Raw genomic sequence first — 26,212 nt, 5'->3', positions numbered from 1 at the left:
GTTGCTGCTGGAGTTCTGCCAGCATCTGTCCCTCTTTTTTTTCGGTCCGTACTTGTGTTGTGTCGCCGCAGGAGGATTTTAATTTGACCAATACTTTTTTATTTATTTTAATCGCCGGAGCGAGATCGCGAAGGAGCGCAAATGCGCATCGGTCTGCGCATCTTTGAATCTTCCCAACTCCACCGTGGACAATCTTCCTGACATCTACAGAGTTCCCATCCGCAATCCAGCGAGGCTTCTCCGCCGCCTATGGCCGCTCATCGGCATCCCTGAGCCGCTGGCCTCGTCCCAGACCCTTCACCCGTCGATGTTCCCGAAAGGTCTTTAGATCGGGAGAGACGTCTGTCAGCATTTTTCCTCTTTCGTCCGCGACTGTCTGTTGGCTTTGAGAGCCAGGTGCTATGCTGGGCCCATCTATCTAGATCTCGTGATTAAAACACGATCTCTCCTCCCACATTCGTCCGACCGAGACCCTGGTACTCTTCATCAATCCCCGACGATGCATCCGAACGCAGTGATGCTGGCGACGGTCCTCCTGGGGAACTTGATGCTGCCTTTCATCTGGGCGCAAAACGGTAAGAAAGCAGATGTGAGCGTTTGTAAACACCGCGGTAAAAGTGACCCGGCTTGTGTGAAGGCAGCCGAGTGAAATGTTCTTAGAGAGGATTTCTGTCTTAATGCTCCTGCAGTTTCAGCCATCTCAGCAAGGCCAGAGTTAGAGGTCTTCCAGATCCGACTCAATATCTGACCTCACACGCGTGACGGGGACACATTTACAAGGTTATTTAATGTCATTTAAGGTGCGTCTGTCGTGGTTATGGGCTGCCACTAACCGTGCAGTAAAAGCTGCAGAACAAAAACACATTAAGTGGTGTTGCTGAGGTTGTGCCATCATGGAATGAGGTGTGAGAAGGTGTGCATAGAAATGCAATCGCGCACTGCTCCAGCAGAAGGGACTGGCCGCCAGAATGTGCCCGGCAAGATTAACCCGCACAATGATCTCATGTTATCAAGGCAAACAAAGTCTGAAGTCTCTCCCGGTGCGTGTGCTGTGCCGTAAACACAACAAACACTGGCTCCATCTGTATCACAGCGGCTGGCTCTCTGCATCCAGTTCTACTCCACTATTCTACCACATTTCCTGCCAGCTTAACTGGATCTTTCTCTCCTGGCCAACTGGATCAGACTGCAGTTTCCTGCAAAATAAAATCCCCTAAAATACAATAGTGTCTCCTTTGTGCCCGTCCGGGCATCAAATGCATATTTCTATAAATATTCTGAGGGGAAAAAAAGAGGAATTCAAAGTTCACGTCTGGTTTCAAATTCTGATGGATTGTCATTATTTGGGACGTGACCTCAGTAGGAAAATCTGGCATGACTGTGAAGACCTTCAGTACGTGCACAGAACCACACTTGCTGACAATATGACCGCTGCCTTTATTACATCATTTAAGACCAAGGCGCGTCAAGGCCCTGTTGCCGACAAATCAATATCACCAACGGCAGAGATAAGTGGAGAATACTCATCATTTTAATGTCCACTTTGTCCTTTCCGTGGTGTACCTGGACGCCTGCTCGGCTAAAGTTAGGATAATTTGGTGATTGGAGGGGTTATAGTCACTCCAATCGCGGTTGGTAATGATTTCTTTTTTTATCGGTCAGAATGATTTCAGCAATAATCAAAGGTGTTGTAGGAAAACTGGGACATCGCTTGATAGTTTTGTGCCACATGCAAACAAACACTGTGCAACTAAGGAAGCAATATACAATGTAATAAGAACCCCCCCCCAAAAAAAATCTTTTGATTTATTTCTCAGAGGTGCTTGACGGATGTGTGCACAGTCAACTCTTCTCTGATCTTACTAGCTGGAAAAGCCAAATAGAAAATAATCCGACTGTATCATAAAGCCACAACAAAGGCGTACCATTCACTTCCTGTGTGCATGTGCGCACAATAGCTGAGGCCTAGCAAGGCGGAACTACTGCCCGGGGTCAGTGGTGAGACGGACCGCTGCTCCCTCAGTTATTCCAAACATCTGGGACTTCTCATTCTTATCCAAAACGGAGACATCATTCATAAAAGCTTTGCTAGGTAGGAAATGCCCAACTCCTTAGGCCAGATCTGGGTATTTGCTGGCATCGGCTGCACTGAAAAGCCATTTCATTTTTCTTTCACAGTTCAGATTAAGGGCAATCGATGCGCGGCTTCTTACGCAATCCCAGATTTTCTCCTCATTTCAAACAGTTCATGCAGTAGCGTGGGGGGAATAATAATTATAAGTGCGAGAGATGTAATCACTGGATCTGCCAGGCCGAGGGAATTCGCGTCATTATTCCCTCACATGGAAGGGGAAGCAGGCCCACCATAGGTGGCCACTTTCTGCGACAGATATTCCGAGCGCTGTAAATAGCATCCGTCCGTTCTGCCTTGTTTCTATTTTTACCAGCGAGATGCAGCGCCGAGAACTGTGGCTTTAAGGTCCTTTTGTGAAAGTGAATTCATTAACTGTTAATGGACGGCCGCCTCGTGCACAGCTGTTACAGCCTTTCCTGAGACTTGCAAGGCGGCTGCGAACTGTTTAAGCGGCGATGTGATTATGCACGAAAAAAAAAAATCTTCTGAAAAGGTAGCAGGGGCTGACCCGAGGAAATCTGTGCTTATATAACCCACCCGTTTGAATCGTATAGCCGGCTTGTGTTGCCACAACTCTGTGTCCTGCCTACAATGTATAAATATGAGCTGATGCCTTCATTATAACGGGCCTTAAAGTGAAGCCGTGTCCATTTTTTTGGGGGGGAAATCTGGACACTGGCCTATTTTCAGTTACTATTTCAGGGCTAAATTTGGACGCAGCCACACAGAGTAAATGCAGCTCAAATTCCATCTATTATTTATGGGCTAAATCCAGAATCAGAATCCGTTTTGCGTATTTGGGATGCTGCTGGGTGCGATTTCCTTTAGGGGAGGACGGTTGGAGTCCAGATCACTCTCTTACTATTGCAGTGTGAAGGCGTGTGCCTTATATTGCATGTGATTGGATTACCACGTGTGATGTTTTCATGTTCCTTCTGCACGGTCATTCAACCCGCAGCGGTATCGGATTTTGAAATTTTACAGCTTTGCACAGTTCGATCAATAAGCCGACGTCATGCAGCACTGCGCCCGGGATCGCATTTCTCCCAGGCCCTGGACAAAGGTGCACCGGTGAGTCGGGAAAAATATGCCGGAGGACCGAAGCCAGCGCTTCCACTGAGTCATTCCTGTGAAATTTGATCCGGACTGCACTGATTGTGGAAGTATAAAGTCTACCGCACCATAAGTTGAGCAATTATCCTTTAATAGTCATTTGTGCAGGAAAGGCTTTTGCTGAGCGTGCATGCTGCGTGTTGCTCCACACACTCACAGCTGGAAGTTTCCCAATTTAGCCTCAGCCCTGCTATACTGGCTGCTCTGGTGAACCCACTGTGGCTAAATGTGCTGCAGAGGTGGCTCAGACAGAGAATACTCTATTATCTTCATTCATACCTGACGGCGTGGCCGTTGCTATGTATACGTGGGAGGGCGGGGGATAGGATTCATCATCAACCCGACAGAAAACAATTAGCGTGGCAAAGACTCTCCCAGAGATGTGGTTGTTCTATTTTTAGAACCGCTGAAGCTCTACCTTCTGCCCCATGATGCACCTCTCCACTCAGTTTTGTGGTTTTACGTCACTTCATTTGATTTCACTTGTTCTGACCTCGGAAAAAGAAACGGGAAGCGCTCTTTGGTGGTGATTAGAGGAAGGGATTAGAACATTTCTACCCAGCAGAGGGGTTATTGGGATTTAAATCTCATTAAACCGTTGCCTCTTTGCTGTGATCTGAAAGACGGGCTCCAGTGTTGCGATAATATGGAAACAGTTTGGCCCATTCAGCTTTTGCAAATAGTGGCAGCATTTCTGCTGCGCAGCAGTGACTTTAATGGAGCTAATGACTGATGTGATTGAGTAGGTGAAGACAACAACGAGAGGGCTGTACCTCATCACAGCTGTTCTCAGAATAATACAGCCGCATGCAATGTTTCACACAAAGATACAAATTGCACTAAACGCTCTTGGAATTATTATTTCCTTACAAACTAGACATTAACTTTAAGAGATTGTAGAAGCGTTAGCTGCTAAGCTGCCATGTAGGACCACAACCAAAACACCTGCATGGGTTAAACATGTGGTGCATCCGCGTAACCTCGGTCCTTGGCTGATACAGTCGACCCAAAGAAGCGTTTAGACCGATTTACTCGTCAAACTGGCTTAAAAATTCAGCCGCAAACTGGCTGTTTTTCTGCTGCCAAACAGCGTTTTTATCTCAGCGTTCTCCAGGCTTGTTGCAGAAATACCATTTGACCTCTAAGATTGATTTTTCAGGAACGAGGCTCGCTGTTTACCTGTTGTGTGTACAGAACGAAAAGTGTAAAAAGCCCGTGAAAGCATCGGCGCTGTGTCGAACACGCCGCGTGCTTCGGTAATAAGCCGACATCCAAACGATACATGCCTGCTTGGATGGAGCCTTACAGCATTAAATGAAATATAACAGACAGGACGTGCACGTGGACGGCACTCATACGGTGCAAGTGTCACCAAGAACAGACAGAATGTGAATGCACCGATGTCCACATAATCCTAATTTCATTTATGTCAGCAGAGCACGGGGTGTGTATGCCTATTTTTACACCATTAAAAATCGATGAGTTCCTCCCTCATGATTATTATATGATTATTTTTGGCGCTACCCACTGATAGCTAGTTCCCCTCTCCTTCCCATGTCAACGGCGTGCTAGCGTTAAAACAATCCTCACTTACTCTGTCCTATCCGTCTCTCTCTCGCAGGTACAACAAAACTGTAAGCACAGACAAACACACCGCTGACCCGGAGGGCGGGAGGGCGCTGAACACAGTCTGTTGTGGGTTGTTGACGCGTTGTAGGAAGGCAGCTGACTCACTCTCAGGCAGCATGGCGGTGGAATGTGGCTTGTTGCTGATCCTCAGGGGAGAAATCTTCCCTATCTACATCAGTGCGGCATGTAGGCTGTAATGACCATGACATCCATGTAGCCTGGCACAGAGCTACTTACAGAACCCTGGCATATTTGGCATGCCTCAGATGTTGGACTCCTTGTTATTTGACATTTACCTGCTCAAGAGGGCAGATTTAAGCCTTTACAATATGTGCAGCAGGCTGCAATTGTTGGACCAGAGATTTTGGCTTGGCCTCTTTGTGACGTCACGTGACCTTGACACGCACAAGTGCAGCTCGTGGGAAGAATCAGTCAAAAGCTGGGGTGTCACGATTTTGATTCGTCACCACGCCTGGCGCGATATCGCAGCAGAACAGACAAAAGCCGAAAAGGAACAAAAAGCCGAAAAGTTCAAATTGAAATCTTACTGAATCGTGACCGGGAAAATTGAATCCTGTTCCAGTTATAAACGTAGTGATTCATTTTATTTTATTTTTTGCTAATTTCCTGGAAAAGCTACAAAACACAGGACGCGCTGAGAATTGAAAGGCTCCTCGGGTCCACATCAGTCAATATTATATAGATGTACATTCATAGATGTGGTCATGCATAAAGATGAGGCATTGGTCAGTAAGCTGCTGAGATAGTGCCATCTATTGCTCCTCCGGTTGTCAGTTCTCTTCTCCCAGCATGTCTTTGAAATGAATTACTACTGACAGCCGCTTTGTGTTTTGTTCAGACTGTGTAAAAGAAGTGGACGTAGCCTCCGGCTGTGAAAAATTAAGCCAGTGAAATTTGCCTTTAACCTGTATTATCTTCTCATGGACGCCAGATGATGAGAAAATGATCCACCGCTCACGTTATTACCCCAGTGAACTAGTTATTAACCCGAATAATGTCTCCTTTGTTACATTGTTCTCTTAAAACGCAGCTGGTTTGTTTGAGGGCAGGGACTGTTTCTGGTTTTTCCTCGGGTCGACCTCTCTCTTCCAGACCGTCATCTTGCCCAAACATGGTTAATTTTGATTCAGAAGTGTCCTGCTCCGCTGTTTAAAGCCCACAAACGTGACACGACAGGGCCTGGTTTTGTTTTCGCTGCTACTTAAGGATTCGTGCTTGAATGACACAAAGGCTAATCCCCTTTTTGTCCGAGTATTTATTCCTCCTTCTTAGTGACCCTGATTTTAACGAGAGGTCGGCTGATTCAAATTTCATCCTCCTCCAAAATTGATAAGACTTCTGCGTCGATGGCAGCTTCTGTGAAGCAAACACAAGTGGATCTTCAGTCAGATGAGAATGCGGCTGCAACAGTCTAGTCATTACTCCCTGGATTCAGCCTCTGGGTGTGGATGATCTGCTTCTGCTGCCCAGATGTTTCCACCAGAAAAGAAACGCACGCTCATTATTATCACAGACAAAAGAAGCAGCACCAAATATCATGCTGTGCCTTAATTTGCTTATTGAAATTAAAGAAGAAAAAATCAAAACCTGGGATTCTGATAATGTATCCCCCTCCCCCGCTACATCCATTCATACCTCCTACTTAGTGTTCCATCATCTGTTCCCGTGCTGGTGGTGCTTCTAAAGACTGCAGCAGGCCTGTAAACGGCTGTGTTTAGCCACAACACAGATTCCAACACTCCGGAGACCACAGGCTCTTCCTTCATTTCCTCTCCAACCATTGAGGGCAGCGTTAAAACAGCCCCCCTCCCCGTTGGGCTGGGTCTGTGCTTCAGGTGATTTGTCATAGGATGAGTTTCATTATGGCTGAAATTGCATCGCGGGCTAACTACTGATGTGAAACGGGGGTAATGCATCAGGTACAAGGTATCAGCATCATGTGCAGCTGTGCTAATGATGTTGATACAGGCCTTATATTTATGAGTTCCTCCGCAAGTTTGCTTTCCTTCCTGTCCAATCAGGGACTAAATAGAGAGTAGCATATCTGCGACTGCAAAATGAAAGTGCTTTCGTGGGATGTATCAGTGCTGTGGGTGGATGCTCGGGTGGTAGGTTAGTTACAAAACACAATTATGTACTTCTATTGTATCTTTAACATTTGACTCCAGTATGTCCATTAATTGACAGTTATATCTAACATGGAAGCTGGCTGAACTATCTTATGCTCTGGTTTGGATCCATACGTACAAATATACTGCATATACAACACATATTGATTCATTAAAGTATATCGGTCTTTGCAAATGTACTTTAAAATCATTGTAATATAAAGGTATCGTTGCGCATTGGAACATTCTGAACAATCGCTGATCTTGTCTGCATATGCTATGTTGATCCAAAGCTATTGATATTTCCATGCATCTGTAGGTAAATCTGATTCTTTTGCGCAGGGATCTTGTAGATTTCTGCCGCAGCGGTGCCACATGCGGGTTATTGGAACAGTCGACTCTACATTGTCTGGAGGTGTGACTGAGAGTGTCAACGTGTTAACAATGTGAAACACTGACAGCAGGGCTACCTGTTAATTTATGTGCGTTGGAAATGGCTCTAGAATGAATCTACTTTGACAACCTTTGTTGATCAAAATGTAAAAAAAAACAAAGGTTCTCATTCCAATATTTGATTCTCAGTGGGAAAAGACACAAAGGCCACAAGATAAGCCAAAGTCATTTATTGTTAACATTGCTAAGCCGTATATGACACTGTTGACCCCTACATTCATTTTATGTAGGGACAGATGTATAACATGATATTAGCTCAGCTTCCCAAGTCCTCACACTGTAAAAAGTATGTAGGTTCTGCTGGAATTTCCACAGAGCTTAGCCTCTGTCAAATGAATGAATAAAGTTTGACTTTAAAATCAAACCATCTGGAAACGGGGATGACTCAAATGCTCAGAAAGGAGGATCAAACCTCAGAGGAAATGTCTCCAAAATACTGGGAAAATGAAAATGAGTTCAGTGGTGAAACCGCAGAGTTTTTAAATCATATTTTCAAGTAAAATCTGCATCACATAAACTGTAACTAAAGTTTACAGTGGCACATGATCATAAACAGAGAAGATACATTCAAGGTGAGCCTGGTCCTGCTCCAGGTTTCTTCCTGTTAAAGGGCAGTTTTTCCTTACCACTGTGGCTTGTTGGGGGTCAGGTCCTGGGATTCTGGAAAGCGCCTGAAGACAATAATGATTGTAACAGACGCTATTTAAATAATGATTGACTGATTGAAGGTTATTGTGAAATAAAGACTTAAGGAAAAGCAAAAATCCAGTATTCTAATAGTCCACTAGTAATCAGAGACAGTGAATGTTAGCTTGCCTGACAGATGTTAGCCTGAGCTGAGGCTAAGCTCCTTTTTTTCACCTAGCAATGATGCGACAGGTTTCCTCTCACTGATTTGGTTTTAATCATCTTCTCTTGTAGTCTGATCCTGTTTGATTTCCTTCTTCATACCTTTCTACCTTTCTCTCTCCTGCTCCCTCTTCTTCTCCAGCTGGGTTTGTGAAGTCGCCGATGTCTGAGACTAAGCTCACGGGGGACACCTTTGAGCTGTACTGCGAAGTGGTGGGCAACCCAACTCCGGAGATCCAGTGGTGGTACGCCGAGATCAACCGGGCTGACTCTTTCAAGCAGCTATGGGACGGAGCCCGCAAGCGCCGGGTATCCATCGACTTAGCCTACGGCACCAATGGGGTCAGTGTGCTGAGCATCAAGCTGCTCACGCTGGAGGACTCTGGGACCTATGAGTGTCGGGCCAGCAACGACCCCAGACGCAATGACCTCCGACAAAACCCCGCCATCACCTGGATCCGTGCCCAGGCCACCATTTCGGTCCTACAGAGTGAGTGGTCTATGTCCTGTCATCCCTAGGTGGTGAAGCACCAGTTACCCGTCCCAGCCACTCCAATTCCCCTCAAGACCTCTCACTTACTACTGGTCAGGAAAAATGAAAATCAACGTGTAATCTAGACTGATATTAATATTAACTTTTAAGAAGAATTGATTGGTTTGGGTTTTTTTTTTGAGCCGTTCATGCTGGTATTTGCATTTTGTGTGCTGGTTGGATGGATGTCGATAAATCTTAAAGAGAACTTGGTCAACTGCCCGCCTCTTCCCAAGCGCTGCCCTGTCCCGGTCCACATTTCCATCCTTTTCCTACACCACAACTTTGGTTTTCACTAACTTACGTTCCATTTACCAAATTCTAACCATCACGTCTCTCTTAATTTCCTTCGTTTCTACTCTAACTTCACGCACCCGACAATTTACTTCAAAGCCTTCCTGTCAAATGCAGGGGAAGCCCATCGCACTTTGAAGTAATTGCGCTTTGATTTGACCGGGCACAGTGCAAATGGGAAAAAGGAGGGATCTGAATCTTCTTTTCAAGGATGATCCCTGCAGCTGACGTCCTCCTGATCAAGGCGAACTTTCAAATTTTATGCTTTAACCCAGTAAAGAGGAGAGCAAGTGAGAGCCTTGAGTGTCTCATTCGTCATGAGACAAAGATCTCCCCCTTCTCCACAAACCAGACTTGCATGTGCTCTGTAACCTTTAGGTGTGGGACTGTGAATCAGTAATGACATTATATCCGTAAACTATCTGCACTAGAAAGACAAAAGAAACTGCGTTTGGAGCAGACTCTTCCACTCCCAGCATGCTTCGCTGCTTTGACCACTGAAGCAGGAGGAGATGTGGAATGTTTATTAGTCGCAGCGGCGCTTTCTGGGGAGAGCGCGAGCCATAGTGGCTCCTCTGATTGGACTAATACATTTTGATTTCTCTGAGAGGATTATTTGATTAGGTGGAAGGCTGATGCAGTTTAAACAATTAAAGGCAGTGTGGAGGGCAGCAGCTGTGCAATTGTCACATTTCCTAGTTTCCTGTTCCTTTGGGAAACTTAAGTCGTCAATAAATATATTCTGTCATTACTGAGACGTTTATGTTCTCCGCATATGCATGTAATGTCTTTTTACATGTATATTACTGGCTATACATGAAGCTCTGTCATATAAATGTATAGTTTGTAGTTGAGGACCAGGCAGAAGTGGTCTGGTTTGATCTTTTGCTTTGTTTATTTTTGTGAATGTCACCCGCTAATCTCTGTCTACTTGCACTACTTTTAAACATGTGTTGAATGATCCAATAAGCATGCATGCGTTCATAAACTCGACTGAAGCTACATCTATGTTATGTGCTTCCTGTATGCAGATAAAGCAACGCTGCGGCCAAAGCATGAAACGCAACAAATCAGTGTTTTCTTTTCCAGGGAATTGTATTTTTTTTTGAAGAAAATTGTTAAGAATTCTAAGAAATTAGCTTAGCAGCCTAGCATAAAGAATGAATAAGTTAATATTTCACCCCACTGACGCAATTTCATTAGAACAACATCATTCCACATATAAAGATGCGCGACATAGGTGCTCCTCAAAATAAAATCTTTGATTTACACCTACAGGCAACTTCCTGAGTCTTAAATTGATGTGCTTGTTTTAGGATTAATGGAATAATTCCATGCAAAACCCACACAGGAGCAGGGAGAGCATATAAACTCCACCTAGAAAGGAAACCTAGAGCCTTCTTGCCATGAGGCAGCTGTAACCTTCCTTAGGAATAACTGGCAGTTAATGGAAAATTGATGGCAAATATGGCACGTCAATCACCCTCCGCTGGCTTAGTGTTGACAGACAGCCTCTGCTCTTGTGGCGCATCCTGGTCCATATGTGTAACTTTAAGTTTAAGAAAGGGTGTTTGTAGATTTTGACTGTGTTTTGTGACATCATGAAATGAGGCCATTTTTCAACAATAATACAGCGGTCCCCTAAATCCCCAGACCATGCACGGCCCCTTACCACCCTGCAGCCAATCTGAATGCATTATTCATTAGTCCCACCTGACATTCACTTAAAATCTATCACTATCCTTTACATCATTTTAAAACGGCCTGCAGAAAGACCAGACCACATATTTACTTGGTCCTAGCAACATTTGCTCAATGAGACGACCACCAGCGTTTACCAGATTTTTGTTTTAAACAGACATTTGGATGAGGTGTCCTACAAACAACCTTCTGGTTAAATTGCCTGTGGACCACCATGGCATATTTTCAAAATGTTAATTTATATACCTCATGTTGTGTGTGCATGTCTCTAAGATACTATTAATAGCACATGTGGTCGTCTGTGACAGCGAAGAGAGAGATAGAGAGAGAGAGGGAGGAAGAGTTGGGAATGTGGGGGGAGGGGAGAGATATCCCCTCAGCTATTGACTATACTGAATTGCAAGTCGCTTGCTAGTCTCCGTTTGTCCTCCTTTGCCCTGTCGTCCCTCTTTTTTTGACTGGTCTTGCGGAAGCCAGTGGTAGGATTATGATGCCTCTCCTTTCTGCTCCTCCCCTCGGGGGGGGGGCTCTGTCGTTGCCATGGTTGGCCCGCCCTAGAGGAAGAGGAGGGGATGGAGGAGGGGCACAGCAGAGGAGGCTCCCTCATCTCCTCTCGAATGACATCTCCAGCTTCCCTGAACGTCCTTGAGAAATCGACCCTGACACTGTTTAGCAACCGGTGTGATTAGCGGTTAAGACGCGGCTAATGCAGAGACGAGTGAAAAATGGCAAAAGCATCCGTATGAATTTTTGCTTGGGTAACATTAGTCGCAGCTGTAACAAAGCTTGCAGGGGTGAGGGGGGGGCATTTCTGACAGCCTCATCATTAGCTACTGTCCCAAGATGCTACATCTAGTGCTACAGCTACATTCAGTCTGCAAGGAGACGTTCAACATTCAATAAACAGCATTTAAGCCCCATTGCAGTGGAAATATAAATGCGCTTCATGTTTTGTTTCATTGTTGATTTGTTTGTGAGCACATCTCCACTTTATACTCCCACACAGATGATGTAAAAACAGCATACAGCCTACAGCTACTCAAACATGGGTGGAAGCATTTAAGTCGTCGTGAGCCCCGGTTCTGTGATGAGGTTTGACTGTCTCTGTCTTGCAGAGCCAAAGATCAATCCGTCCGATCAGATCATCCTGGCTGATGGCGCTCTAAAACCCGTCACTCTTCTGTGTGACCTCGCCACATCCCAAACTCCTCACAGAGAGAGCTTCTGGATGAAAAACGGACGGGAGATCTCCAACACACGGACGGAGCGGAGGAACACGTCGTACAGGTGACCAGCAGCTCCCAGAACAATGCACGCTTCCAGCAGCACAGAGTGAATACAATTCCTAGTTTGATCATGCGGCCGTAGAGAAAATAACACATGGTGAGGAGCAGGATGTGTTCTGAGAGGGAGGTATTGTGCTGATCATAAATGGGTCAGACCAGTGCTGAAGCTTTGTGCACATTTGCACAGACTCAGAGGAGCAGATTGCATCAACAGTGAACTTCACCATGGTTTACCGTGCTATTTGCTGTGAGGATCCCTGGCTGCAGCTCTCTTTTTGCCCTTTCTAATGTAAAATAAGGGCGATACTGCACCAGTTTGATGGTGCTCGGAGCACCAATATCGACCCAAAGTTTTACCAGGGGCACTTAGGCTGTGGAGGCTGGGGGCTGATGGGCAACTTTCCTGTCTGGCAATTTTATTTCCATATGTATGGGGTTAGTTCTAGAACCACGGAGGAGGATCTATTTTTGACAGAAGCGGCATCCAGCTGTACTTGCACATTCACATCACATTTCAAAATGACATCTGTTTGGAACTTGGGAAATCAATATAGATGCCCTCATTTAAAAACAAACCTAAAGCAAATTCATGCAAATTTCTCTGGATTAAAGTGTCTCCTAACCTAAGTGCTGAACACAACCTATGCTTATTTAACAGGAATAAACATCTGAGCCCAACAACCAACTGGCTGTTAGTTCCTGCTGTCAGACAGTATGACCACTGGAGCACAAAGCTAATGTCGCCCCCGTAGACATCCCACTGACTCTTCCTAGCCACAAGATAAGACCAATTGGTCACTCCTTGTCACATTACATCAGTGATACTGTGGAGATTAGCTAAAATGCCCTCCCCTGCAGAATCCAGGGCTGCTCTTCTCTAATCTAACAGCATAATGCCAAAATGTGTCCCTCCCCTGGCTTAGTCAGCCCCCCCCCCCAAGCTTTCACAGTTGCAGTCCAAACTAATGACTGCAAACCCAAAACAGATGACTTTATTTTCTTGACTGCTCATGAGTCAACTGACCAGTAAGTTAAAGTTGACGATATACACGAGTGTATTTCTTTTCTTTTTGTCGCAGAATCAATAAACCGCGGGCGGATGACTCTGGGGAGTACATGTGCGTGTACACGTTTGACATGGCGCCGAATGCAAATGCCACAATAGAAGTAAAAGGTAAGTTCAGCCTGATGCGTCACAACTGGACCTTTGTGACGCACGTGTATCCCTAAAGCCGCGTGAAGACCCTCCTGGTCGGCTGTTTAAATTCATCCTGAGTGGCGCTGATGACGGGGTGGAATCCGGAGGCTGCTGTCACTCTTGGTCTAACAAAATGGACAGAGCGCGCACATGCGAACACAACCCCTGGGACAGGTTTGAAATGAAAACGTGACTGTTAGCGTTGGTCGTGACGCAGGGACGGCGCGATGTGAGGGAAAAAAAGGCGGAGAACAGCTGGCCGACCGAGGGAATGCTGCGTGTAGTAAAGCCATCAACTCAAATAAGGATTCTCCTCTGAGAAAGGGCAAGTGGAAGGCTGTTGTAGAGAAGCTCGCCTGTGTGCAGTGTTAAAGCCAATTTACCGCGGCGCGGCTGTGGCACATACTGAGCACGCCCCGTCTCTTATGCCGCAGCTGTCTTAAAGCGCGGCCTGATTGCGTAATGGGTGATGACTGCCTGTCTTCTGCTTTCACCGATTGTGAGATGATGGGACTCATCGCCTTTCAAAGTGAAGTGTCTCCGCCATCACAAGACTGCAGGCCTGTGAAGCTCGCCATGTGTCCCCTGGACAGAGTCTTTTTCCTGATTTGGTGATCTGCTATTGTTCTTTAAAGAGGACTGAACAAAGAAATGAGGACTTGGGGGAAAAAAAGGAAATGATTCAGTTTTAAGAGCAGGTATATTTGCTGCTTCTAAATGATCTCAGCTTTAATTGCGTTCTGGAGGTGTTGGGAGGTCTTTCGTGACCCAGGTAACACTGTTATGCTAGCCAACATTCTGGCAGCAGTTCAACGAGATCCCTCGCCTACAGTGTCCTTGGCAGACTCATCCTTGCAGGACTGGGCTCAGAGGCAACAGATGGAGGCTTCTGTGATGTTGTAGGATTAAGGCTCTGAATCCGGTCGCAGCCATCTCTCTGTGGCAGCAGTGCGGTTTATTGTCTGTGCTGCTAAGCACGCCACGGACAAATTTTTGCTACCTTGTGCGGAAATTTGAGAAACGCTGCGCTGAGCTCGACTCCATGTCAGAACACTAACAAGCTAACCGACAACCTCTGCTAACCCTAAAATGTAAATTAGTGACATGATGGCAGAACACAAAACCCAACTAAGGAAAACATTCAGCAGGTCTTTGTCATCTCATGAGATAATAATTAGCTGGGTCTTTTTTTAACTATTCTTTGGCAGCTTTGCCTTCTCACATAAATGTGCCACTTCACTTCTCACTAGTACACAGACACGTCACAGACTTCTTACACAGGGGTGTGAAGTGGATATTTCTGCCTGTTTAGCGCCACTCCGAGGGTTGTCTCTGTCTCGACAGTCGCCGACATAATACGGTCGGGGCTAGACGCTGAAGAGATTGGCCACTCCCCCGATCAGCGAGCACGTGCGCGCCATAATTAGAGCGGGGGTGATGTCACCAAAGAGCTTGGAGCCCTCCTGCCCGGTTATCCGTGTGCAGCTGAAAAATGCTCACACCAGGCTTCTCCCTTATCCTGCTTAATTGCAGGGAAGGATTTATTGTGAATTTGATGCTTAGCGGGAAAGCAGGGAACGCATCTTCCTGCGTGGCGCGTTCTCACCTCTGGGAAAGCTCTCTTCTGCTCTTAAGTGTTTGACAGTGTGTGTGGGAATTCTTCATCATCATAACGATGTAGCAGCGTTAGCGTCGTCTCATCCGCCGCAGCTGATTCACACCCGTTTGGCTCAAAATCAAAAGTGATGTTTATTCACTGTGGAATTGTTTTGAATGGGAACATCTGGCTCTCGAATAATACCGTCCCTCCGCCTCCATGACCTCCTTATGTTCTATTCAAATATTTGGATCTTTTCAGAACAATTCTGTATGCCACATTCCTATGCTTTCCTGCTCTTTGTTCTATTCGATTTATTTGTCCACTGCAGTTCTACAGGCACCCATGCAGCTGCCTATGAGACAACAGTTTGAGACAAAAGCATTGTCATCTTCCAGCAAAGAGATAATTGTGCTTCTCTTCATCAAGCCTCCTGGGAGGAGTAAAACCATTTTTGAACGCCTTCCCCCAACAACACGGCCGACAAGTCTTTCTGTTTTGTTTTTACCTTCGCAGCAAAGCCGGACGTCACCGGCCACAAGCGGAGCGAGAACAAAAACGAGGGGGAAAATGCAATGCTCTACTGCAAGTCTGTGGGTTACCCGCACCCTACCTGGACCTGGCGCAAGGTGGACGGCACCTCCTACACGGTACATGCGGAAGCAGACCCGCAGCTACAGTACGACCGAGAGTAGGCCGCGCAGCTGCTCCGCGTCGGACGCTATTAACATTGAGAAATGGTCGTTGTGTTGCAGGACATCGACAATTCCACCGGACGCTTCTTCATCTCCAGCAGAGAAAACTACACAGAGCTCAACATCATCAACCTGGATATAACCACCGATCCGGGGAAATATGAATGCAACGCCACCAACGCCATAGGAAACACCGCGGTGATCACTATACTTCGAGTGCGGAGCCACCTGGCGCCACTCTGGCCTTTCCTGGGTGTGCTCGCAGAGGTTATAATCCTAGTCGTTATCATCGTTGTGTACGAGAAACGCAAGACGCCGGATGACATCATTGATGGTAAGAAAAGCTTCCTTCTCTTGCCAAATATCAATATCTAACAAAGATGAAACCAGTTGATAGAAAACCTCCAGAAACTGACAAATTATTCTGATCTATGAACTATACTGCAATAATTTCTTACCTACATGATGGGCCTGGGTACAGAGCAATCTTCACTTTTGATGATATTAAATCAGTAAAGGTTGCTTTGAACTGTCACAAGGCATTTTAGAAAGTGCAGAGAATACCCTTTTCAAAAGGACAGCCTGTAAGGTCAAATAGCATCAGCAGAAGAGCGCGTGCCATCCAAGGGTACACAAAATTTTACCCATGCTGCTTCACTATTAAAGCAGAAGGTTGTGTTCACTCTGAGTTGATCTGGAGTGGCTGACTGCCAAAGGACGTACGTGTCTTTTAGGACCTCAAACAGCGCGTTGACTTCGGCGAAGCATGCAAATCTGACCTTTACACATGACGTGAACAACAGTGTGGCCTCATTAAGAGTTGACTGTACTTATGGGAGAGGTAAGTTTAGGGCTGTTAGCAGCACGTAGCTGTAACATATCAAAGTAAACTGTGTACTTTCACTCAACTCCGCATTCATTCTACTTTCCAAGGAAAAATAGACTCAAAAGGTTTATTTTCACGGCGTTAGTTGAAGGTTGTGGATGTCCTTTAACCTTGTGTATAAATCCAAAGCATGCTTTTGCGCACGTTCTGTCGACATCATGTAACTTCTCAGCACTTCTGACATTAACCTGCACGTAATAATAAAGAGAATTTGAACGCACCACTTAAGTCTTCAAAACTGTTCCCACAGTTCTGAATGTTATAAAGACAGATCACCTGAAAGGATGGTTTTAGAAAAGGGAGCGGGGGCTAAGGTCTATGCAGAAGGCCACAGGAGGTAAAATATGAGAACAGGAAAGCAGCAGAGTGAAAAGCTTAATCAATACTGGAGGATAAACTCTCCAGTGCTTAAATATGACCCCAGCTAATAGTCAATAAAACCCACTAAATGTTCAGCCAAGCATCTCCTGTCTACAGAACATCACGATGGGGGATTGGATATGGGAACAAATACCAAATCAATCCACTGGCGTTCATGATGTGAAAAACAGACATAAAACTGTTCACAAAGTTTTCATTTGCAGTAATGGTTTTTTTTTTAATTTTAACTTTTTCTATAATGACCAAACAATATTCTTGTGCTTTAATTTTGAAATGAAATTTGTTTTTGTGAGTTACCCTTGTTTGATTTAATACGGGAAAAGAAAACTATATAATTTCTGTTGGACTATATATGCTCAGTTACTGAGTCTTTTAGAAGATCCAGCTGAGGCATTTCTGGACAAACACACTGTATGTTTATAGGGAAAAGGAGGGAAAAATACAAAAATGAATCAATTAAATTGTGACGAAGACGTGCACTGAGGGCCGCAACACTGCTCAGCTGTCGCCCCCTCAAGACGCTGACATTTTTCCATCCCTTTCACCTATTTTTAATCGATCTGAACCTATCCTAATGGTCTATATTGCCGAAAATATGCCATTTGTAGCTACCTCACAACATCGAAGCGGCCTCCTCCTCAAGAAACGATTTGTCAGTTAGCCTGCTGCTTCTCTTTTAACCGAAGCTGTGAATGACATTCAGTGCGTGTAGTAAATCTTTACCTATATTTACAGTTGTTTAAGATGTCTTTAGTACCTGTTAAATAACTGTGTAGCTACCCGTGATGCAACCCCCCCCCACACACACACACACGAAGCACAGCTCAAGTAAGCTCTGTTCATGTCCTCTAGTTTAGTTTCATCTACCAGAAAAATGAAGCGATTAAGGTGGATTAAATACTCCGTGTTTATGCCATTCAAATCAGGAACTAGGACTCCAGGCTCGTGATGCACAGCCTCGCTCAAATCTCCTTTTAGCATCCTGTATTCCCAAAGGTTTTGGCCTCTGCCTGCCTGCATTATGAATTCTGCTCTCCTGATGGCTTAGCTGCATTTTGAACACTTTTCTATTTCGACAGGCGGGATCTGCCCTTTCTGCCACCACTCAAAACAAGTTGCCAGTATTCTAGGTTTTACAGAGGCATTTTAACGAAGGGAATTTTAAAATTCCAACCCAATATTATGATCACATAAAATAAACTGTAGATTCAATTGAAATAGTATCAATTCGGGGACATAGCTTGTAACAACTGTTGTAGTAAACATAGTTTTTATGGCGTGAGGAGTGGAATGTATACGCAGACATCCTCCAACTGACTCCAGAAGCACATTTTTGGGCATAATCTGCTCCACATTAATGCCATGGAATGCTGCTAATGCTGCTTATCTCTGACTTAAAGCTGCATGAACCATATCTCGCTGTGACAAGCTCCTTACCTGTTGACACATTTCTATCTGTGTAACACCGAACCACCATTTCACCCCCAAAAGAATTACTGTAATATCACATAAAAGCAACTGTTTACAGCCATTGCTCTCAGATGTGACTACTGGCTTTAATCACCGGGAACTGATTAAAAATAACCAAACAAAACTGTCGATACTGGGGGGGGAGGGGGAGCCCTGCCAAGTCAGTCACACTCTCCCACCCGGGTACCGAGCTCTTTCACAATTGCTATGAAATTGCAAGTGTAATGAAAAGATGACTTCAAGTGAGCCGTCTGTAACCCTCCTGCACATATACGCAGTCTGAAATGAGCAGAAACCCCAGGAGGTTCCGCTGGCCTTCCAGGTTGAGGCTGCAATCCTCAGAGTCAAAGACGTTAATGTTTGAGACAGCCTATCATGACTAGAGGCCCACTGAGCCAGGTCCTGAGGCTTTAATTGTACCTGGATCTCCTGTGAATCAACGGGACACAAAGCTTCTCAACACAACGCCCGTGCACGACTTTTCTTGAGCTCTTGGCTGCGTCGTCAGTAAATGTCACTGTTCCCGCATCTTCATTGTCTCCTGATTGACTCTGTTTTCTTTTCTCCTCCTTTCTTCCCATTTTAAAGACGATGAACCAGTTGGACAAATGTAAGTACCCGAATATTTCTTCGGTTTGGACCTGCCGTTCGTACCGCAGCGCTGGAAACCGCAATTATTATAAATGCAGTTACCTTAAGGTCACTAAGTCGTACCTGCTTCTTTTCAAGGAAAACAAATTCAACAAACAACCACAAGGACAAAAACATTCGCCAGAGGAATACAAAGTAAGCAATTCACTCAGGTAAGACGGGACAAGCGGCCAAATATAGAGCTTACTGTGCGGATTATCCGTAGTCACGCCTTCTCTTGATTTTCGTCTCTCCACAGATGAGATGACTGAACTGATTTTCACGATTACGTAACGGTGTCAGAGGTGGATGCGGGACTGGGCAGTATGGGGCAACGACAAAAAAGCACATCTTGTCTCATTTGATGAGAAACAATATCAGCGTAACACTGGCAACAAAAAGAACATAATGGCTGTCTTAAGCATGCCTTATTCAGTCTTACACGGAGATTCCAGGATGAAGAATATCGACTAAATCCACCCTCAAAGGTGTAAACATTTTTAATGTACTGTTGGTGTCTCCTTTATTGATTTCATCATACCCTCAAATGAGGCGATCCCTTTTGTATTACATATCATGTACAATGCATGCAAGATAATTACGCAATAGGATACTCAGAATAGACAATTTCTGTGGTTATCCCTCGTGTGGCTTTTTTTGCATCTAAAAATGACCTATGTTTTTTATGGAGTCATCCTTATAGTTAGTTTTATTCTTGAAGATTTGTACAGCATATCATGGTCATTTAACTATGGTTGATTTTGTGACGAGAAATCCACTTTTAACAGAAGCTAAATGTGAAGCAAGGGCTTCGGTATCTGGCAGTATTAAAATCTGAGAGTGATTACATTTAAAAAAAGACTACTGTGTGTGTTTAACTATTTAAGGGAAAAAAAAGTATATGTGTATTATTTTCATTTCTTTCCAGAGTAACTTAGGAGTCTTGTATATGTTGAAGTATGAGTGTTCAAATGATAGGAAATATGTTAAAAATAAAAAATAATAATATTTTTTTTTATATTTCCCAATTTAATTTGTTGATTTTTATTTTCTAATCTCTCTGTTTAAATGGATAGCATGGCTATAATCCTATGCAATATGTATTCTTAAATAGATATATGGAGAACAGTTTGTTTTAATGAGTGAAGCTTTAATAATGTGGGATCACTTGGAAACTGGCATAGCAAATTTCACTGCTGTAGCTGCATGACTCCCATTTCAATACAAACGTATCCCTGTGTGCTGCGGTGGCAATGGCCCTGCGTTAAGGTGGGAGCAGAGGGACCAGAGTATATAGCCACGATCAAACATTTGAGTGAGACCGATATTTTTCTTTTCTGAATAAAAACTTTGAAACTTTGAAAGCGTCTTTGAAATCCTTTGACAAACCGCGGAACATTTACCAACAACATTTCAGAGAACGCGCGGCGCAAAAACGCTCTCCCACCACCGCCAGGCACGGCCCACGAGAAATGTTTAAGTAAAAAGAAAAGAAAAAAAAGAGTAAAGCTTAGCAACTGACTTGGCTTTTCTGCCTTCAGCTGTTGTTCTCTCACTCCTCCAGCAGTTTCCTCAGCTCAGTCTCCACTTTCTCCACAAAGGCGGGGAAGCTGGGATCCAGCAGGCAGATGCGCAGAATGAGCTCCAAGTCACCTTGAGTGAAATAACTATGGCGGTACACTTCAGGCAGCCTCACAACAGTCTCTCCTAAAAAATGCTGTGAAGGGAAGGTGGATATAAGCCAGAGTGAACCTCTGCTGTCATATGAGATGCTATACTGCAGCGCTACATCATACTCTGTAGTGAAAACAACCCTGGCATGGGTATTTATTCCCTTATGAAGACTGATACCTGGGTTAGCTGCTCCATGGTTATTTTCCCTTGGACAGCTTGGGGGTCAGCCCTCACTTCCTGTTTCTGCCTCGTCTGCAGAGCAGTTGCAATATATAAACAATAAAGGAGAGATCAGAAACATGCCACGGCACAAAGGGGTTACGCAGCCAGTCAGTGGCGTGTTCATTACTAATTGAATGGCATCCACCAATCAAAGCCCCTTCATCTTCCTCACTATGAATCCCTTCACTGTCCCCCTCTCTCACTCACGGTCACACGTTCAAACCCTCTTTCAGCGCTTCTGGTCAAACACAATTCTTTATTCATTTTTGCTCATGTACGAGTGCATATAAATATGCACCAATCCTCTACGAGTACTCTATTTAGCAGTATAGGTGTAATATTAGGTTTTCTATGCATTTAAAAGCAAGTCAGCATGTATGGTTGAATTTATTTTGCAGCTTTACAGTTTTTCTGTCCTATTTTCTGTTGTGTGGTTGAACGTTTTAATCTACTTTCGTCCTGCTTCCAGTCACACAGACTGTGAATAGCACCATCTAGTGAAAAGCCTGAAGCCACTCAGGTCAAAGACTCATCTCAATACTGTTATTTAATCAAGCAGTAATCAGACTTTTAAAAAAAACAACACATCAATCCGCATATTTTTGTGCAAAATTCTTCCCATTTCTATAAGTCACACTGCTTATTTTTCCTAAAAACAATCAGCACACTCTGATTAGAACACAATGTTTGCTGTTGTGTTCTCATTTTTTATATACTAAACTGCAAAATTGGCCAACCTGTGTCGCTGGAGCAGACGCATCAGCAGGAGATTGATTTGCAGCCTGCAGAGCGTCGTCCTGACTGACAGTTGTGTACTCCCTCAGTTTTTCCACAGCAGACGAGCACTCCTGTAGAGCCTCTGCCCTGCTGCGTCCATCAAACTGCATCCTCACCATGCGTCCCTCTCCCTGCAGGAAACCGCACGCGCATTAATTCTCTTTTAATGGCCCATTTGTGTCAATGAAACCCGTCTGATTGTTCTGAACACATCAATTAAAATAACGCCCTTATTTGATTATGTTAAATATGTTAAATGCGTCGAGCTCCACTACCAGAAACATATAAAGTCGGCCGTTAATATGGTTACTGTTATTTCCCAGCACTTTTACAATGCTTTTGGAGAAAAATACTCACCTTCAGGGTGAAACGAAACATCAGGTTATCCAATTTCTGGTGGACTTTGAGAGCATCGGCGACACAGAGCAGAGGTATGGTATCCTGGGAGAAGAACCAGACTGGGATGTGAGCAGCAAGAACACAGCGCTGTTACGATTTAACCCATGGAAAATGTTTTTAAAAATAGCAGAGATGATTACAGTTTATATCAAACTTGAGAAACAATTACCTTCAAATGTCTGCAGGGGTCTCTGTTTACTCAGTTACCTCAGCTTTAAAGTTTCTGATAATCTTTGCTGTGATTAAACGTCACAAATGTAACAGTTTAATCTAGCTAGGTTATAGAAAGTGCTTCAGACTCACCGCTTCTGATACATCACCTGCACTGAGCCAGTAACAGGAGGTGTTCCCAGTTCAACTCTAGCTTAAATATTGATCACAGACACCTTTGGCAGATTCGTTCAAGTGAACAAATGTGCTTTTTGAAATACAATAGTTAAAAAGTGCCTTGAAAATATATATTGCCTCATACTGAAGGCCCCCTAAGCATTTTAAAAAATGTCAGAGAGATTTTAGACCAGCACTCTGGACCAAAGGGTGAAAGAATAACGCCGATGAATGAATCCCTGAGATGGCGACCAACACTAGAGGAGCTCTGATCGGTTGTGGTCAATCAACCGAGTACAAAGACTTCACGTACAATCACGTGGCATTTATATTTGTTTCTTTCTCTCCCCTTTCTGCCCTTCCCCTCTCCTCATCCCCCCTTTTACAGGATGGATACAGGCAGATCCACCCCCCCATATGAGCCTGGACCAGCTCAAGAGTTCTCCCTGGCCATGCTCTGGGTTTCTATTAATGTCCCAGAGACAATCTTGACTGTAAGAGACGCTGTAGGACTTGTTAAATTGACATTTTTAAAGGAACCTCCTAAATAACACCTCAACTGTCTTCCCACAGCACAAAACAAATGTAAAACTTTCCTCCAGAACATCCTGGCCCCTCCATGCCTCTGCAGCAGTCTTTAATGGAGCAGTCTGTCATCCTGTGTGAAAGCTCACTGCGGTCTGACCTGAATACCTGTCTGGCTCGGCACGATGCTGCAGCCATGTCACCCTCTACAACTCAATGACACACTGAGTAGACCCTAAAATTTGATGTTGCGTTTAATGCAGGGGGTGAACATTTTGTTGTACTTTCGCCGTCTAATCGAGGCTTCTGCACTGCTGAACTCCTACGGACAAGAGCACCAGCATGAAAAATGCTCTTTGCTGAAGTTGACAAGAAGAAGTACTTACTTTGCAACCCATGGCCCACTTTTATTAATTAAGATGTTTCAGTGTGCTGTGCCAACATTAGCAACTAACTGAATTATGAAAAGTAAAATATATTTGAAGTTCATTTTGGCCCATTTATAAAGAATACAAATTAAGTCAAAGCATTTAAATGGATGGTCAAAACCAATTTAAATTGTCTAAAGAGTATTTGCCAATAATTTTCTTAAAATGATATTTAAATTGAACTCAAAAGGTTCATAAATGGAAAAATACATTTAGCAAAACCCACTAAATTTTCCACCATGATTAAATCCTTACATTTTCTGCTAATTCATGCAAATGTAGGCCCATTATATATCTGTTAAACTGAAGCATTAATTGAAAATTTTGCAGCAATATAGAGCGACTGGCAGAAGCAACACTGCAAGATTTCCTGCATAAAATTAGATGACAACAATTAAATATTCTGAAATATGCTGATCTACATAAGAAGAACCTTTTGGTATTTAAACAATTTAATGCAAATAACTGTATCATCACATCTCTCTCTGTCTCTTCACAATAGTTTCTTCTTAATGATCAGAGAGAACAATAATAATACTAATACTAATAATACTAATACTAATAATAATAATAATAATAATTTTTAAAGGAGAAGAACTCAGTTTCCTTACCAAGCATTCCTTTCCTTGCAATACCAACAAGTATCCAGCTTCAACAATAGTGATAAGAAGTTCTGGCTTTTTCTCATGTTTCTCATAAACCTGTTAAAGAAAGTAGATCATTAATACACTTTACAGTGTGTCTAATACACTGGTTAAACTGCGCTGAGGTTGGAAATTCATTTATTTACTAAATGTATGTATGTATGTATGTATGTATTGGTTAGCTTATTCTACAGTTCATTTGTACTTGTAAGGGAGTTAAAACCATTAATGCACCTTATAAAATGAAAAGTGAATATTGAAAGCTGCTGTCATGTCAATGTTGTTATGGATTGGATTACTAGTACTTAAATTGTACTTAATATTAATTATCCAAAATACAGTTATGACATACTCGAAGCAGACACATACACACAAGTGTGAGCAATTAGCAAGTTTGTCCTAGTTTACGCTACTTAAATATATATAATTATACATGGGAACTTGTTATAAGTCGCCTGTTGAGCTATAATATAATGCTTATGGGCTACTTACAGAACTTTTCTCATCTATTAAATAATTATCAAAACGATGCATGCTAATGCTAGCTAGCGTGTGCGTGTGTGTGTGTGTGGGTGTGTGTGTGTGTGTGTTCATACCTTCCAGGACGTCGATCCTTTCACGTCCGAGTCTGAAATGAATCGGCCATAACGTTTGAGTTTCCAAGTATTCTTGGTGGTCATTTCTATTTACTTGAAAGCTTCTCTAGACACAGATTATGCGGGAACTCAAGGATTGAGACACCTATCTGGTTTTAGGCTGTTTTTGATGGTGGAGGGATTCCTGATTATCCGCAATACTGTACAACAACATTCAAAAAGTAGGTTGCAAAATTCAAATAAGATGTCTATTTAAATTATTAGAGTCAAAGATAAAGTTGTTTCTGCATCATCGCAGACAACTTTTATTTATTATGTATTTGCCAGCGTTGCGATAGTTGGATCATTTAATCTGGATCATACATGTCATATTTTCATAAAATTGTTAAAAGTGTCTATTTCGGAGTACTAGTATTGCTCTTCCAGATATGTATGTAGATGTGGTTCATCTTTATTTGCCCACATTATACATGTTCTGCTACTTAAATCATGAATCGACTTGTTTCGTTTCGTTTTCTGCCGCTTATCCGGATCCGGGTCGCGGGGGCAGCAGCTTTAGGAGGGATGCCCAGACAGCCCTCTCCCTGGCCACTTCCATCAGCTCTTCCGGGGAATCCCCAGTCGCTCCCAAGCCAGGCGAGAGATGTAATCTCTCCACCTAGTCCTGGGCCGGCCACGATCCCGAGATACTTGAACTCCTCCACCTGGGGCAGGACCTCCTCCCCAACCCGGAGAAGGCACTCTACCTTTTTCCGAGCGAGGACCATGGACTCTGACTTGGAGGTGCTGATCCGCATCCCTGCCGCTTCACACTCGGTCGCGAACCGTCCCAGCATTTGTTGGAGGTCCCTGTTCGATGGTGCCAGAAGAACTATGTCATGCGCAAAAAGCAGCGACGAGATCTTCCGCCCACCGAACTCGACACCCTCCACTCCCCGGCTGCACCTAGAAATTCTGTCTATAAAAGTTATGAACAGAACCGGTGACAAAGGGGAGCCCTGGCGGAGTCCAACCCTCACTGGGAACGAGTCCGACTTACAACCGGCTATCCGGACCAAACTCCTGCTCCTTTGGTACGTGGACTGGACGGCCCTTATCAAGGGACCTTCCACCCCATACTCCCGGAGCACCCCCCACAGGATGCTCCTGGGGAGCCGGTCATAAGCCTTTTCCAAATCCACAAAACACATGTGGACTGGTTGGGCAAACTCCCAACTCCCCTCAAGCACCCCAGCAAGGGTAAAAAGGTGATCCATGGTTCCACGACCGGGGCGAAACCCTCATTGTTCCTCCTCGATCAGAGGTTCGACTATCAGTCTAATCCTCTTTTCCAGCACCCTGGCATAGACTTTCCCAAGGAGGCTGAGGAGTGTGATCCCCCTATAGTTGGAACACACCCTCTGGTCCCCACTCTTAAAAATAGGGACCACCACCTTGGTCTGCCAGTCCAAGGGCACTGCCCCCGATGTCCACGCAATGTTGCAGAGGCGTGTCAACCAGGACAGCCCTACAACATCCAGAGCCTTAAGATACCCCGGGCGGATCTCATTCGCTCCCGGAGCTCCGCCACAGGGCAGCTGTTTCACTACCTCGGCAACTTCCGCTCCGGAAATTGGATGGTCCACCTCCTGGTCATCCGACTC

The 26,212-nt window shown here is 44.3% G+C and overlaps 2 protein-coding genes across 4 annotated transcripts; one reads left to right on the top strand and one right to left on the bottom strand.

Moving 5' to 3' along the window:
- The first annotated feature begins 51 nt into the window (after window positions 1-51).
- nptnb (neuroplastin b) lies at window positions 52-20,341 on the top strand. 2 transcript variants are annotated; one of them, XM_057025464.1, is made up of 9 exons: window positions 52-575; window positions 8,450-8,797; window positions 11,950-12,121; window positions 13,200-13,294; window positions 15,432-15,565; window positions 15,671-15,944; window positions 18,936-18,957; window positions 19,077-19,133; window positions 19,237-20,341. In XM_057025464.1, exons 1-9 carry the CDS (start codon window positions 500-502, stop codon window positions 19,238-19,240), a joined length of 1,182 nt encoding a protein of 393 aa, XP_056881444.1. In that variant the 5' UTR covers window positions 52-499; the 3' UTR covers window positions 19,241-20,341. The 2 variants fall into 2 exon arrangements, with proteins under 2 accessions (XP_056881444.1, XP_056881443.1); XM_057025463.1 differs by having other exon boundaries at window positions 57-575; window positions 19,077-19,150.
- On the bottom strand, window positions 6,051-24,943 carry rec114 (REC114 meiotic recombination protein). 2 transcript variants are annotated; one of them, XM_057025479.1, is made up of 7 exons: window positions 24,570-24,943; window positions 23,941-24,030; window positions 22,008-22,091; window positions 21,611-21,781; window positions 20,829-20,903; window positions 20,500-20,694; window positions 6,051-6,253 (listed from the first exon to the last, which is right to left on the bottom strand). In XM_057025479.1, exons 1-6 carry the CDS (start codon window positions 24,651-24,653, stop codon window positions 20,530-20,532), a joined length of 669 nt encoding a protein of 222 aa, XP_056881459.1. In that variant the 5' UTR covers window positions 24,654-24,943; the 3' UTR covers window positions 6,051-6,253; window positions 20,500-20,529. The 2 variants fall into 2 exon arrangements, with proteins under 2 accessions (XP_056881459.1, XP_056881458.1); XM_057025478.1 differs by lacking the exon at window positions 6,051-6,253 and having other exon boundaries at window positions 20,006-20,694; window positions 24,570-24,929.
- Between the last annotated feature and the right edge of the window lie 1,269 nt (window positions 24,944-26,212).

The sequence above is a fragment of the Takifugu flavidus genome, chromosome 2 (assembly GCF_003711565.1).
Source record: "Takifugu flavidus isolate HTHZ2018 chromosome 2, ASM371156v2, whole genome shotgun sequence".
In the NCBI taxonomy this organism is placed as follows: Eukaryota; Metazoa; Chordata; class Actinopteri; order Tetraodontiformes; family Tetraodontidae; genus Takifugu; species Takifugu flavidus.
The sequence above is the reverse complement of the archived record's forward strand: the minus strand, read 5'-3'. Positions and strand labels throughout refer to the sequence as shown.

Coding starts and splice junctions, on each gene's coding strand:
- nptnb (XM_057025464.1), top strand. CDS start 500: ATGCATCCGAACGCAGTGATGCTGGCGACGGTCCTCCTGGGGAACTTG. Junction 13,295..15,431: donor TGCCACAATAGAAGTAAAAG/GTAAGTTCAGCC, acceptor TTACCTTCGCAG/CAAAGCCGGACGTCACCGGC. Junction 15,945..18,935: donor GCCGGATGACATCATTGATG/GTAAGAAAAGCT, acceptor CCCATTTTAAAG/ACGATGAACCAGTTGGACAA.
- rec114 (XM_057025479.1), bottom strand. CDS start 24,653: ATGACCACCAAGAATACTTGGAAACTCAAACGTTATGGCCGATTCATT. Junction 24,031..24,569: donor AAGGATCGACGTCCTGGAAG/GTATGAACACAC, acceptor TTTCTTTAACAG/GTTTATGAGAAACATGAGAA. Junction 20,695..20,828: donor CCATGGAGCAGCTAACCCAG/GTATCAGTCTTC, acceptor TTCCCTTCACAG/CATTTTTTAGGAGAGACTGT.